Source organism: Phaethon aethereus, assembly GCF_964289735.1.
Source record: "Phaethon aethereus genome assembly, chromosome: 19".
In the NCBI taxonomy this organism is placed as follows: Eukaryota; Metazoa; Chordata; class Aves; order Phaethontiformes; family Phaethontidae; genus Phaethon; species Phaethon aethereus.
In genome coordinates, this window is record NC_138595.1 from 8,511,523 (window position 1) to 8,527,381 (window position 15,859).

Below are 15,859 nucleotides of genomic sequence, written 5' to 3' on the forward strand. Positions count from 1 at the left end.
GCCATGCCTGAGGGTCTCTGAAGACTGAGCAAAGACCTACCTTTCCACTAAAACTTTTACCAGTGTCTGAAATGGCTTCTGGTGCCATGAAGGCTGGTGTTCCTGCTGTGCTGGAAAGCTGGGCATCATTCCCTTCAAATTGATTGCTGACTCCAAAATCAGCGATTTTGACGTGCCCATCATCTCCTAAGAGTAAGTTAGAAGGCTTGATGTCCCGGTGAATGATCTTCTGGTAGTGCACTAAAAAAAATACATACATACTATATATATATATATATATATATATAAAAATAAGGAGCATAGTCTGCCACAGTAGCCAACCCACCCAGGAGAAACCTTTTCAGGAAGATGAAAATAAAGGTGCAAACTCGGGCATCCCACTCAAGGCTGCTGCTGGATATGCAATATAACGCAGTAGAAGTGCCACTTCCTATAGCCATTCCTTTTCGGTGCCTCACTGGGATATACAGAGCACAACACTCTGGAATACATCCATCACCAGTAAATATGCAAAGAACAGACATGAATCCAGAAACAGACCAACCATCGGGACCAAGAAGAGCTGTTAGAGAAGGAAATCACTCAAATCTTGCAGATTTGCTTGGTCTCAACTGAACCACCTGATGGGTTGGGCAGCTTGCTGTATTAAAGACTTATGGCATCCAAAGAAAGAGGTTCATTTTTAATTTGTTTATTTTGAAACTGCAGTGCCATAAAGCTAACCAAAAGGGGCAGAACCACAGGCAGAATGAAACAGGCCCAAAGGAGATATTTAGGCAAAATAAAGACAACTAGCAGCCAAGCACTAAGGCCAGCCAACAGCTCAGAAATCAGTGGGTATTTCCAACTCAAAGATGCCTTTGACCATGAAGCAATCACCAGCTGGTTGGTGCCAGCACCCCTGCCCACAAATAGAGAAATGACCTCAACTTGTTTTGCATCACCCCAAACTCCACCACCACACAAAGCTGCCAGCCACTCTGACCACTCTCGGCACCCAGAGCCGTGGCGAAACCTCTGCCACGCAGCCCTTCAGAGCTAAGGCTGTCCCTACATGTGGCCTTTTGCCCCGTGAGGCTGCAGCAAAGACTCCAGCTCTGTCCTGGCTCCACAAGGCCAACTACAGGTACCACCTGAATTGCTTGTACATTCAAAATGAAAGAAACCCTTGCAAAGAGCTTGATGGCTGAGATGCACTGAAAACAGCACCACCAAAAAAAAAAAAAAAAAAATCACACTCAATAAAAGCTATCTGGGAGGCAATATTGCAGCTGCAAGAAAGCAATTTCTGGACAACTGAGTGAAGCAGCAGCAGGAAGTGGCTGGCTTCTCAGAAACTTGGAGAACAAATTTTTAAATAAAAAACAACTTTCGGAACAGAAAATCACCCCAAGAGACTTTACTGAACAGGAAAGGAAATCTTCTAAGTCTTTACTGCCCTTCCCAGGGGAACAGGACCCCTGGTCCTCCCTCTTCCCCCAGCCCCAACCACCATTTTCACATTTCCTTCTTGCAAACAGAGCATGTTTGGTTTTATACCTCCCCATGAGCACTTCTCATATCTCCTAGGAAATATGCAACTGGGTGGGAGGAAATGCTGGTCTAATCCCTTCTCGCTTTACAAACCTGGTCAACACACTGCCACAAAAGCAGCCTGCCTCACGGAGCAACCCAGCTTGTGTTTTAGGACCAAGAAAGAGCAAACTTCACATAACTGTCCTGCTCTTTTCAAGCCAGGTTTCCAGCAGGCCATGTCTGGGGAAGGGAAGTCACACTTGCAGATACTTTTTCTGCAAGGACCTCTGCTTAGTTTAAAGCACTGCTGGGCGATGCTTTCTTGGCACATTAAAGAGTTGATCTGGAGACCCAGCAGACAAAAACTTGCTGGATCGTACCGACACGTACATCCTCTTCCAGATGTGCAGCAACTGTGTGGCTGCGCTGTGATGTGACCCAGTTAACGCTATAACAGCCTGGCTAGACAGTCAGGATAAACACTGAAAACCCTGCAACAACAGTAATTACGAGGAGACATCTGCTCCACAGCAGAGCTGGTGGCAAGCTGACATTTCATTATGGTAATATGGGGAGAGCAAAAAACCAGTGAGGGGAGCAGTGAAGTTTTCCTTCAGGAGATAAGCTGCCTTTTATGCAGGTGTCTGGTATCATGCCTGATACCACAGGGCTAAGATTCCCAATGCCTCAAAAAAAAAAAACAGCCACAAATACATGGGCCATACAAGTACATCCCTGGAGTCTGAAAATTGAGGGAGTTACCCTAGGCAAGCAGGTACTCTAGGCTTACTCTAGGCTTTTTATTATTTCTTCCATACAGGAAAGTAAAAAAAAAAAACAACACAAAAACCCACAAACCAATTCCCATATCAAATAACTATTTATCTTGTAAAACACATTCCCTGTCTTTGTGCAATCTAATAAAGTAGAGGAAAAACACAGGCCATTTGCCAGATGCTCTGTTTGTTCAGTGCCCGTCTCAGCCTGGTACCCAGCAGGCCTGGGCACTGCTGGCTGTTCGGCACAGGAGCAATATGAATGTTGAAAAAAGAAATAAGAAACACATCCTTTGCAAAAATCAAAACCATCAAACACTAAGGTCAACAAACATTTGCACCTCCCAGACCAGAACATCCACGTGCTTGACGTGAGCAACTGGGGACAGTGACAGTCTCTGACTTCAACTGCTCAGAAAAGAAAATTAGCACAAGTGCCTGTGGGGCAGAGGAGCACAGGCTGCGCTTTCAGAAGTGAGCCTGACATGTCCCAGGGCTTCGCAATGCAGTGTCAGCCAGGCGCTTCTGCAAACCTGGCACATGATTTAAATAACAGCAAACTGGGATGGGAAGGAGATGGGCACAGAGGGGAAGTGGCTGGCCAGGTCAGGAGTGGTGGTGCTAGGGAGTAGTGTCCAACCCACGCGTCACGTTGCTTTGCCATGCTGTTTGGGTGACAGTAATGAAAGTCTTGTGCCAGTTGGCTCCAAAGACTTACGCTATGTACAAAGCCTCTCCCCTGCCTAGCTGCTTTGTGCAGAGGCAATAGCCATGAAGGGAGAAGGATGGGGACAGCAATTGTACTCTGAGCATCAGCTGGTGTAAATGAACAAGGCTCCATCACAGCTATAAAAATTGTAAGAGCAAGACCTCATGTCCGCCAAGAAACGATTTGGTGCAGAGCTGCCAAACTGATGAAGGCAACCTGAAATACCTTTTCTGCTCTGAAGAAACACAATTCTTAAAGTCTCAGTCTGCCAGCTGCTATGGGCATCACAGCTATCCAAAACGGGCTTCCGGCTTCAAAGTGCACGGTCTTATCCTCTCCTGCACTGAGCCTTACCGCTGGTACAGTTCAGTACAACACAGGGCTGCAGAAAGAAGACTCCCCAAAATTCATTCCTAAGTCTGCTTGTAGGCAGAAAAAACCAAACTGGCTTGTTTCACAGCTGCAGAAAGTAAGCAGGACTGCTCATCTGCAGGATATCAACACCACTAAATGCATAAAAACTTTCCAACCCACTAACTTCTGCTGCAAGTCCAGATCTCTTGCAGATAATGCATTGGAGAGAGAACAGCAAGCAGCAATTAATTCAGCAGGGCTGGCCAAAGGCTGACTGGCCAAGCAGCAGGACGTGCTTGCAGTGACACAAGCATTGCTGCCACACACGGCAAAAGGAGCCCAGGGACAGAGCTCTCTTGCAGGAAAGGTACTTGTTAAACCAGCATGATCTGCATTTCCAGCACAACATGCAGAGGAAAAGATGTTATCCCTGCAGAACTCCAGAGGGAGAGCTAAGCATCTCAGAAATAAAAGCCTACCACTAATGATACCCCCAGACTGCTAATGACTGTACAGAAGGCACAACGGCACAAGGAGCACACAACCCACAGAGGCACCCAAGAGGAGTACGTGACAGCCACAGTCAAACACAATCACCAGCACAAATGAAGTCTCTAATTTCACCAGCCCGAAGCGCCTGGGAGCAAGTTTCTTCCCTCTGCAGACATAAGAGTAGCACGTACGAAAGGCAGCTCCGTTAGGAGTGCTATTCAATATCACTGGAAGTCAGGACCAGAGGTCCCAGAAACAAAACACTCATCCTGTCCTTGGGACTAAGGACAGCTGCTAGCAAACAGGAGTCGGGCTGTGTCAGGCACAGTAGAGAAGGAAAAGCACTTTCAATGTCTGAATAAAACCCCAAATGTGCTTTAAAGAAACATAACCAAAATAACTGCATCTTTATTGCTGCACCTAAACTTGCTCCATGAGGGTTTGGGGATTATTTTTCTTTTAAACCAACCCATGACCTCCCCTTAGCTCCCTCCATGAGGAACTGGGAACTCCTAAGCTGAGTCCGTGCCTGCCACAGGAAACTTTCAGCTACTCTGTGTCCTGCTCAAAGAGACTGGCCACAACACGGTGTTGGGTTGTTTGCTTCTGATGTTACAGAATCAGTCACAAAGCAGGCAGACGTCAGCCCCAGTGAGACTGCCCTGAGATCCACGCCGTCCAGGTCACGGGATGCGGCTGCTGGATGCACGCAGCCTTGGGAAGGACCAACCCATCAGTGCTCCCCTCCCAGGCCCGACATGCCACACACACGGGGGACATCAACAGCCAAAAAACACTCATTCCCATGCATCCCTCTGTATGGGATGTACCCGACTGCATCCCTCCCAAGGTTAAAATTGATGCTGAGCTGGCCAAAGCAGAGCACTTTACTGAAGCTTCTTTGGCAAACTGACGAAACGGCTCCACATGTTGCTTTTGTCTGGAGAGGATTTTGCTCTTAAAAACAGAGGTCAGCAGCTCCCTGGAACAACTTCCCTGGACTCCAAGATGCTCTGCACTTTCTGTGCTGACAGACCCGATTCAAAGAATAGATCAATACCTCTTCCTAATGAAAATGAAACCATGTAAGATATTACAGAGCCCTCTGGAGAAAGTCTGATTCTGCAGCACTCCATTAAATTCGGTTTTATTAAACCCATCCTTCACTTCCATGGAAAGGTAACAGTATTTCAGGCCTATTTGCATCTGAATAACAACCCCATGGATTTCTAGAGCATTGTCTAGGCAAAGATCTCAAAGCACATTAGAAATACCCGTTTGCTAAATCTCACAGCCACCCCATGAACGAAGCCGGTATGACAGGTGAAGGCACATTTTCATCACAACTGATGCTAGAAAGGCTGACCAGGCACGTCCGAAGGTGGATTTAGTCAAACCCTGGAGCCCCGGGGTGCTCAGAAACAAGGGAAATCGTGCCTAAAAGTCCAGACTGTCTCCTGACAGTGCATGGAGTGCAGGCACCTAAGAAAAGCCTGCTGAAGGCTCATGCTATATGGTGAAGAGACACAGCCTCAGAGGAGGATTCACGGCACTGGGGGTGTGAGCAACAGTTGGGAAAGGACTGCCTTCTTCTGTCCCTCTCGACTTCAGACAGAGCCTCTAGCAGGTACACTGCACCTCCTGCCTTATAGTGACTGGGATGAACCCATATTGGGTGTTCAAATTCGAGCCTGTATGAAACAACCACCCAAAATAAAAGGTCTCCTAGAAAATCTGGCTTTTCAGGGCTTTGTTTTGTTCCTTCATTACAATGTGTTTTAACACAGTTGGTATTAGCAGCATGGTTACAATTATTTGGTGTTTATGTATAAAACGGAGTAAACCAGAGTTTCTCAGAGAAATGAGGATGCAGGGCGTGCCATGCTGGAGCTGCCTCTTTCTCCTGCTTTCACACCTTCTCCAACAGGGGCAGAAAAAAAGCACCCACAGCTTCATGAAAAGCTGCCTGTGACCTTGCAGTTCGTCCTTAGGACAGACCTTGTCCCAGGACAGATTGCCTGAAAGCCTCTCCAGCTGCACACCTAGATTACTCACATCCTTTCAGCAATTTCAGGCAGTCTGCACCCACTTCTCCCTTAACTTCATCAGCACCACAAATATGGTTTCTCACCATGGCCCTAGACAAGTAGACAGCGTGTCTTTAATGCCAAGAGGCTGTCACAGCTGCCTGGTGGTACTCTGTCATCCAAACGCCTCCAAGTTTGCAAACACTCTGGGTGCTGACTGCCCAGGGAATGAGCAGCTAGGTTGTACTTCCAGGTCACAAAGCATGCCCGTTTAGGACACTGCTTTGGCACACCCTGAACATCATTTCTGTGAAAAGCCAGCGGGTGATGTGGGAATGGTATTAAAGGAAAGCAGAGGCTTACGTGCCTCTGAACTACAGTCAGCGTCCCTGCAGAACCAAACTTGCAATAGTCAGAGCCAAATAACTTCAATGATTACAAAATGAAACTCTTGCAGAAAGCCAGTACTCCACGTATCTCACCGCTGTTAGCACGCACATTGCCCCTGAGAGGATCTCACCTCGTGGCCGTCAGGAGGATGGAGCCAGTCTCTTTTCAGTAGTGCCCCGTGACAGGATGAGGGGCAATGGGCACAAACTGAAGCACAGCAAGTTCCACCTCAACATGAGGAAAAACTTCTTTACTGTGAGGGTGATGGAGCACTGGAACAGGCTGCCCAGAGAGCTTGTGGAGTCTCCTTCTCTGGAGACCTTCAAAACCCAACTGGATGCGTTCCTGTGCAACCTGCCCTAGGTGATCCTGCCTTGGCATAGGGGTTGGACCAGATGATCTTCAGAGGTCCCTTCCAACCCCTACCATTCTGTGATTCTGTGATTCACTGCTTGGCTGTACCCTGGCAAGGTATGGGGCAGGGCTGAGGTCCTGGAGCATCACGGCTGTAAACTGTGCTGTGGCTTAGAGATCCTTGCAGCACTCATATTGCAAAGCAGCATTCAGGCAAGGGTGAATCCTCCATAGCTGTGGTACAGTAGATGGGGCTGGAGAAAGGGGCAGATTTTGGGGAGGATTTCTGCTGCTGGGCCAGCTGACTCCCGCCTGTGCACACAAGCACACAGCCTGGGCTCTCTGCAGGTCTCCTGCTGCTCTGCCTCCCTGCTCCATCGCTGCTCGTTAGCAGAGCCCCGCTGAGGACATCATTTCTTTCTGTTCAGTCCCTCTACTGCCTTCAGTGGGATGAGGCAGCTTTTTCGCAACATACAACACATTTGACAAATGCTCCTCATTCCCAGATACCGCAGGCTATTCGGAGACTAAATAGGCTTTCCTTTTCATTCAGAAGCAAATGCCTGGGAACTGCCTGTCTAGATTAACAGCCAGTGAAGACCAAGAGGGAGCAGAGATAGGAGTGCTAGAAAAAGAGAGATTGTTCCTTGGCCCTTTTAAAAAAGGGGCCTTTCACTGCATTCCCGGGCCTTTCACTGCATTCCCTTCTGGAAACCTCAGAGCTCCAGCAGGTTAATACCAACTTGCTAAAAGCTCATTTAAAAATTATACATATAAAACTTTGCAATGCACTGACACATCCTGCTATTTACTGAGGCCGATGCTGAATTATACTTGATTAAAAACAGAATCCTATTCCCATTCAAGGACAAAAGCAATCCATATGGTGCTACTGCAGAGTCTGCTTAGTATTACTCTCACATCACCCCTGTAGCAAAGAAATGATTTAACACCCTCCTAAGGAAACTGCTGCACCACCATCCAGAGCTTAAACCAGAGGGCTGCTCTTTGACGCGAGCCTCTGTACTTGTCCGCAGTGCTCTGCTGAGAAAGAGCTGGAGGACATGGATCTAAGTGGGCTGTGCAAGGGGGACACCTTCCTCCCCACGCTCAGCTCCCTGCAGGGGTTTCACGTAGCAGCTGGGGCCAGGCTCCCAGCTCCAATTGTCTCAGCTCTATTCACTACTTTGCCACTCTCTTGCTGCGTCCATCAAACCTCTGCCACTTGAATATGTTGCTTAAGCCCAAGTTTTACAAAGTGGGATCCCAACACGCCAGCATTGCCCAGCCCTTTGGAAGAGTTCAGCTTCCATTAGTGCTCCAGCTTCAGCACCTGGTTGCCCATCATGCTCCTGGCAGAAGGGATAAGGTATGGGATACTGCTGGTAGGAAGCAACGGGGAAGAGGAAGGAGAGGTAGTCTTGCCAAAGGCTGCCTTTCTACACATGCCCTCCTGCCCATGTGCACACATCATATTTCACCAGTCACAGAGGACATGCAGAGCTTCCTGCCACAGCTACACACATGCCAATGTTCAAGGAAGCACTGGGAAAGTGGGGAGCAGGGTACAGGCAGCAAGTACTGCCAAAACAACCTGCACAGTCTGTGCCATGGATGCATCTAACCCCAAGCACAATCACTTACGTAACTGCATCAAACAACAACAATCAAACTGCCTGATCTTTCTTAAGAGGCTCTAGCACATCTCTGATCTGCTCTACCAGCTAATTGCTTTCAATCTTACACAAAGTCCTCATCGATCAGTACCAGCAATGCTTGCAGCTACATGAAAGGTTTTTTGTTCGGTCTTTTTTAATCATCTTAATAGAGATCTGCAAGTGATAAAACACAAGCCAGCCCCTCTTCTCCTGATGGTTGTCATTTATAATCCACAGCACCTTGCAGCTGTAGTTGCAGTTGAAAGCCCCCACCTCAACATGCTCTGTTTTGAGGGGCTCTGAACTTGTGCAGGCAAGAGGCAGGAGCCAGGAAGGAGCATGTCTCCATTCCACACAAAACAGAAGCACAGATGGATCAAGTAGCTTGCTGGGACTCACAGGAGAACATGCAGCAGCTCAATCACAGTCTGACCTCCCAGCTCTGCTGGCCCATGCCAACATGACATCTGAGGAACTCACCTCCACCAAGTGCCAAAGCCGATCAAACCCATCTACACCACTGACGCCTGAAAGCACCTGCCCCAGACTTACGTTGCAGTAGACAGTCCTCTGAATAGACAAGCCCTTGTTGACACAGCTGTTGATTTGTTTGCTTAAATTTTAAGTTAATGGAAACTACACTCACATATTGATGATCAAAGTAGATTAAGTCTTATCTCAGAAAAGCCAGCTTTGATCTGCATATCAGGCACTTCGCTATTGCTCCAGGCTTAGCGCACAGGGCTCCAGAGCATCACAGGCATTCATACAGGTGCCCTGCAGAGAACTGCTGCTGGAAAGGTAACTTCCCAACAGCTTTTAGCTGCGTGTCATGACCCTTCCTTTGACCCAATAGCTCATACAGATGAGACAAGCATTCCTTTGAGGAGGGGACCAGAATTGACACCCTTAGTTTCTCTAGACACAGTTGCAGTAGGGGAATTGTGCACTTTCTACAGAGAATGCAGGAAATAATGTTTTTTCTTCCTTTCAGCCACACTGACAGCCATTGTTTCAGCTTCTCATGAGCCAGATAAAACACTGAGCTCGCAGCTAAACAGCAGAAGGGACAGCCGCTGTGCTTCATCTTAACTGTGCAAGTCAGCAGGGTTTTCCCTTGGGTCAAGCTTGCGTGCATGTTCTGCACTATGTGCCTGCTCCTGGCTAGTGTCACAGCCAGGCTACCTCCTTAGACAGACTTTTTGTTTGCTGTTTCTTCTTCCTTAATTAGGCTCCTAAAAGATGAAGCTGCTTGTGTCCCAAGTTTTAACCAAACTGGGATACCTGCCTGGCATATCCCTCACAACTTTTGATGTAGTACGCTTCTCTCTCACCTCTCCTGTGGCTCCCACATAAACTCTTCTCCAGTGGTGAGAGACGTAAGTCATTTACTTCTTGTGTTGAACCAAACATCTGCTCACAATAAGTAAAACATTCCTGGCCAGCAGACAGCAGCCTGACACTGGAGGAAAATCCTCACATTACATGCTTCACCTGGTACTAGTCTCCACTGTTCATCTGCCAAAGCAAACTGGCATGACATCAAATTCACCTTCATTCAGCAAAACCATTTACTGTGCAGTTATTAAATGTAAGTCACCGCTAAGTCAATCCAGAAGGAAATTCTACTGCCTTCAAGAAGCCAAACTTGTATTCAGGTATCACCATACCCAGGATATCTGAATTAAAACATCAGAATATCTGTCTTTACACAGAAAACCTGTAGGCTTTGCTGGAGGGAGGGATATGTTAATTCCTGCAGTAAGTATTTTCAGCCACTGTAGAAGACAACTCTGAAATACTGTTGTGCCCTCAAGTAATAAGGCTTGGGGGGGGCTCCAGGACTGCTAGCTTTTTCTAACGGATGGTCAAAGGCACAGAAGGACACTTGGTACAGACAAGGACACTGCAGCCTTGAAAAGCCACCCCTAGAGTAAGATGTGATTGAAGTCTATAAACCGGGGTGGCACAGAGAGGGCATGATCGTTCCTAAGTCACTCCTGGCATCAGCTGAAACCTGCAGGATCAGACTCAACCCTGAATGGGAACTGCTCCTCACAGTAAGTATGAGATGAAGATTTACACAAGTTTAAAAAGGAATTGGACAAATTAATGGAACAATATCAGAAGCTATTAGATAAAGACACAACCTTTGGTCAAGGAAATGCCTGAGCCACTGACCTCAGGGTGCTGGAAGGCATGCTGCAGGGTGCATGGCTGGATGCCCGCCTGGCTGGCACTGCTGGCGGGTCCTGGCTGCGAGGCACCCTGGGCTGACCTGCCGCTGCCTGGCTCTGCAAGGGAGTGCTGTACCCACCTCCTGGCTTTCGGGATGACTCCTGCCGCAGCTGCTAACTCCTTCAGCAACTATTCTCTACCCAGCGCATCTATTTCTGCTGAGTATCATTGGGAAAGCAATGTTTGCCTTACTAGAAGGGAGACCGAACCTTAAATAACCCCAGATAAGCACTACTAGAGGGAAGTTACAAGTAGAAAGGGAGGTAATTGCACATATCCTCAATTCACAGAGACGCTTAAACACATGCTTTAGTTAATGACATAAATATTCCAGCAAAACTTTTCCATCCAAAGCACTTAAGTACGTTCTGAAATCACCACTCAGTGGTACTTACAACACACAGACAACCTGCCTCCCCAGTTCACGAGGGTGTGTGTGCAATGCCGTTAGTGTTAGGGAAGTCTTGCAAGCAGGAGCAAAAGCACTTTCCTTTGCAGGGCCCATTTCACCAGGATGGGAATTAAAGTTTACATGTGCTTACATAACTCCTGACACAACAGAGCTCAGGTCTAAGACAGGCATAAGAAAATAGAACAGGTGAACAAGTAATATTACCACGCTTAAGCTTAAAATATTTTCCCAGCAGTTTGGGGGCCAGAGGAAGTAATACTCTACTAAGGGCAGATCTCCCCGGCTCTCAGACCTTGAACCTGCCTGTTTCTTCGTTGATCAGTGAACAAGGCCGAGACCTTGCGTGTATCAAAGTGCACGTCCTGGTATTAAACATACTAAACCCAAGACCCAGCCAAAAGCAGCCGACAAAGCAAGGCGGCACTGTGCCCTTGCCTGGATGGGAGAGCTCTCTGCTCTCCCTAGGGCATCTGTCCCTGCCTTCCACTGTGCCTAAGCCAGGCTTCCCACCCAGCATGGGATGTTTCTGTTCTCATCACACTGACCGCTGCCTCCCTCCAAACGCATCTCCCCAGAGCCAGCCCTCTCGCAGGAGGCCTCCGCCCCAGGGAAGCATCATGAATAACCAGTGGAGTTCAGTTCCCACGGACACGCAGCAGCCGTGGACTGTGTGCCACCACCGGTGATTTAAAACGTCAGCCCACATTTCCCACCAGCTTGGCTCCTGCAGCCCCCTCCCCACTCAACACAGACTGTTTGCATGGAGGGCAGCACAGTGGCCTGGATTAACACCTTGCAGGCTCCAACAGGAATCCAGTTTGCAACTTCTAATTTAATAAAACCCAACCAGCAATGATGCATTTGCTGCTTTGATGACTGTGAGCTTCAAGCAGCTGCATAGTTATTGAGTCTCCCAAATTACATAACAATTATGTCTGCTTACATTAAAATTACCTTGCAAACTCTAGATTGCCTGGCAACATTCTTCCTTCAGTGTGCACAAATGCCATGCTTTTCCTCTGTAATTACATAATAATTGCCATGCATTTACCCAACAGTTCTGAGAGAACACCATTTTTAACTTTCATTTGCTAATAAAATAAGTGGTTACTCAATAGCACAAAATAAAGCATCCTATTGTTCCTGTTGCTGGGAGTACTTGGGCATCCTATAATTTATTGCCCAGTTTCATTCCCTCTGCCTAGGACTATCCACACTTTACTACTTTTTTAAAATTATTTTTACTATCTTCTAAACTCAAAGTTTCCTCTGAGCAGGAACTGTTACGCCAGCAGCATCCAGCACAGCAGAGCTTGGATCTCCCAGCTGAGGCATACAGGTTCTGCTATAGTATGAATGCTAATGAGAATATAAAAAGCTGCAGTCTTCATCCTTCAAACTCTACTGAAAAAGAGTCTTGAGCTTCCCATTCATATCTACATTTCCACCAACTTCCTGGGGTGACCTCACTGATCTTGGCAGCACCTGGAAGCTGTCACAGACTTGCAAACATTGATTTTATTCCCACTCACTGGTTTTAGACAAAAAAATTGAGACGGTGTTGCATTTCAATGTGGAGATGGGCCAGGACACTGCAAACCACCTTCCTCTGCCTCAGCAAGGTCAGTCACGCTCAGGCACTTGTTCTCTGCAGGTATTTGAAACCAGGTGAGTCTTCCACAAAGGCCTTGTAGAAGTGAGGAGCTTCTGAGCTTGCAAGGGCCACCGGAGATCAGTGAAATTAAGGCAGACATGGCTCAAAGCACTACGGCAGCATGGAATGTTACTTTTGAGTTTGATGCAGCTACACGTTGGCTTTTTGAAAGCACATTTGAAACAATTCCCTGTGGTTTGTGAAAGAAGCAGGTATTTATTTCCTAAGATTAAAACAGCTGGGAAAATCTCACGTTGGACTAAACAGGGAGGGTGACATGACCCTGTCTTGCACATGTCTGACTTTATCACTGCTCATTGACTGGGGGTGATAATCACTTGCTCGAGTGTCCTTGTCCCTTGCTCTGCTGGCTGCCCTGCCTTCAGATTTGCCACCAAAACCGTGTGTTTGTGCTGCCAAAGCCAGGTTTATAAAAGGTTGCCATGCCTGAGAGATGCCCAGCTAACCTAGATCAGTCTCAGAGGACCCAGCACAGCGCAGCTACCTCAGGTCAGCACAGTGATGACCTCAAGGACAATGTGGACAAGCTGCTGGAGGAGAGACGAGGATGGAAGAGAAGCCAAACTGAAGGCCCACCTACTCCAGCACCCCATCTCCTGCCGGGGTCAATACCTTGGGAAAAAGCATCAGGCAGAGAGATGTAACACGTCCAGTACACACACTCCCTGCTTTAGGCAGCCTGATGGCAAACTTCTGCCTGTACCCTCAGATCTGCTCGCCCTTGATGCTCTTTTCTTCTACAGATCTGTCTAATCACTCGGAGCCCATTTAGTTCTGGCACCTGCTATCTCCCCTAACACTGAATTTCATTGTTTAATTACACACTACATGAAAGAGTAATTCCTTCTTGTTTAAACTGGCCACCTGATTATTTTATTTGCTACCCCTTAGTCCTTGTGTTTTTAGAGAGAGAGAAGATTCATTCTCTGTTCATCACTTCCCTAACGCTTAGGATTTTATAAGCCTCTGTCATATCACCCCCTCCCATGATAATTCGCAAATCTGAAGAGCTTTGGTCTTACCTCTGTACATAAGATGTTCCATCACCCTTCTGGGGCCTTTTTCAGTTCTAGAGAGCTGTTTTTAAGACAGGCTGAGCTGAGTTGCAGAAAATATTGAAGATACTCCACACCTGTACCAAAGAGCTCTTACAGATCCCTATAACTGTATAATGACATTTTCTGTTTTCTTTATTTAATTCCCAATAATTCCTCAAATCTTGTTAGCTTTGTTGAATGTCACTAAGTAATGGGCTGGCATTTTCAAGAGAACTATCCAGAATGAAGCTTGAGTGAGAACAGCTAATTTAGCACCTGTCACGATGTACGTATTTTTAGTGTTGTTTCTCCCCCTCATGCATAACCCTGCAGTCAGCAACATGAATTTTTATCTGCCATTTTATCACGCTGTCACTTGCTATCATGGCATCTTCCTGGCAGTCTTTGCAGTCAATTCTAACAATGACTATCCTGAATAACCATGTCATCGCCAATCTCTCTTATTGTACTCTATCCTTCTTCTAGTAATGTAGCAATATATTGAACATCCCAGGCCACGTTATGGATTCCTGTTTAATTTGCATTCTCCAGTGTGAAAGCTATACTCCTACTTTCCCAATTGTCTAGTTACTAATCAACAAGAGGCCATTCAACCAAAGAGACTTACGAGCTACTGTTAATGGATCTAATCAAAAGCTTTTTGGCAATCAAAACAATGTAGTAACAGGATCACCTTATCTACGTGTGTGTTGTCTTCTCTGGAAAACTAACAGAGCTGTGAGGCATGAATTGCCTCTGCAAAAGCTGTATCGACTCTACATATTCAGCCGTCCAACCATGGCCAATTCTTTAGTGCCTCAGTGTGCAGAGAAAGCAGTCAACGACGAGATCACTGACCTCTGTGGAAGGCTGTCTACAAGGAGGACAGCAGAATCAAACAGGCACAGACACAAACACAGCTCACCAGCAGTTTGACAATGTTCCCAGCTGGTACAGAAGCAGTAACTGCAGACCAGCCGACTCATGGGTATCTCCCACATACGAGACCATGCTACGTGGGTCCCTGGCAGCACCCTGTGCATGAACTGCTCCAGTGCAAGCAGCAGAGCTGAGGATAAAGGGACCTAAGGTGAGCAAGCAGCAGGGAATCGGTCACAATGCTGGTAGGAGGCTCAGGAGGAGTGGGAAAGGGCTGTGTAATGCAGACACAGCATGGCAGTAATACCAGCTACCAGCACCACACCACATCAAAGCACCAGGCTTTCCGACCCACACCCCCCTGCACTGTACAGACATGTCCTGCACCCATAAATGCCCAGCTCTACTGTGCTTGCTACTTTCAGAGGTCTGTCTTCTAGAAAAGAAAACAACCAGTAATTTCATGGGTATCCTCCCACTGCTGGCGCAGGTCAGAAGAGAAGCCCAGCCATGAAGCCTGCAGCACAAGGTCTGCAGATCTGTAGTGAGCAAAACGCACCATCTGACAGCCTCAGATCCCCCGCTGCAGAAAGCAAGAGGTTACATGGACATGCCAGCTCTGCTGAGAGTCCATGAGGGGAAACACCAGCCAGCTGCTCCTCGGGGCCCACGCTCACAAGATACCAGCTCTACTTCATATCTTCAATTCAGGGACTCCTCTTCTCCCACCCCTGCCAGGTTCATGCCAGCAGGGACTTGTCAACTACACAGGGCCAGAAAAATCTCTGCTGTCCTTTACAGACCTATCATGGCCTCCTTGTACTCTTCAGGACAGGCATTCAGCAAAGAATCTGGCCTCATCCACACTGGGAGAAGACTTACTAAAAAAAGGTGGTGATAATCAAATAGGCTACAAAGAAGAACACTGCTGCTGGAGTCTTCAGACAGAGCCTGGGAACACACTTGAGCCACCTCCCTGGGAGGGCACAGCAGTGACGAGGAATCACTCAGACTGATGCTGTGCAGAGGGAGCGTACAAGGACAGACATCCTCCCCATGCCGCTCGCCAGCTCTCCTCATGGCTGGCGCTCGCCCTGCTAAGATAGACACAGCAATCTGTTCCAGCTGAAGCTAACTGATTCAGTCCGTGTCACTGCAAACGACCATTTTCTGGCTCTGCTATTGCCTTCAAAGGCACTCTCCAAAGAGATAAACGTAAGAAAAAAAGGAAGCCTCTATTTTCCTAACATCCTTTCTAAGGAACACCTGCTCCTGGCATCTGTGGTACTGCCTGAGTAAGTCTGAGCTGAGTGGGGCCACCACCAACTGCAAACCTCATCACA

General features: G+C 47.4%; 1 protein-coding gene across 1 annotated transcript in view; it reads right to left on the minus strand.

The window, feature by feature from the left end:
• The window catches only part of CAMKK1 (calcium/calmodulin dependent protein kinase kinase 1), a gene marked incomplete at its 5' end in the record, with an annotated part of 59,880 nt that overhangs the window by 18,436 nt on the left and 25,585 nt on the right, over positions 1-15,859 (minus strand). The window contains one exon of the mRNA XM_082008511.1: positions 41-240. Within this exon, the coding sequence (XP_081864637.1) occupies positions 41-240 (200 nt within the window). The remainder of the gene's footprint in view (positions 1-40; positions 241-15,859) is intronic.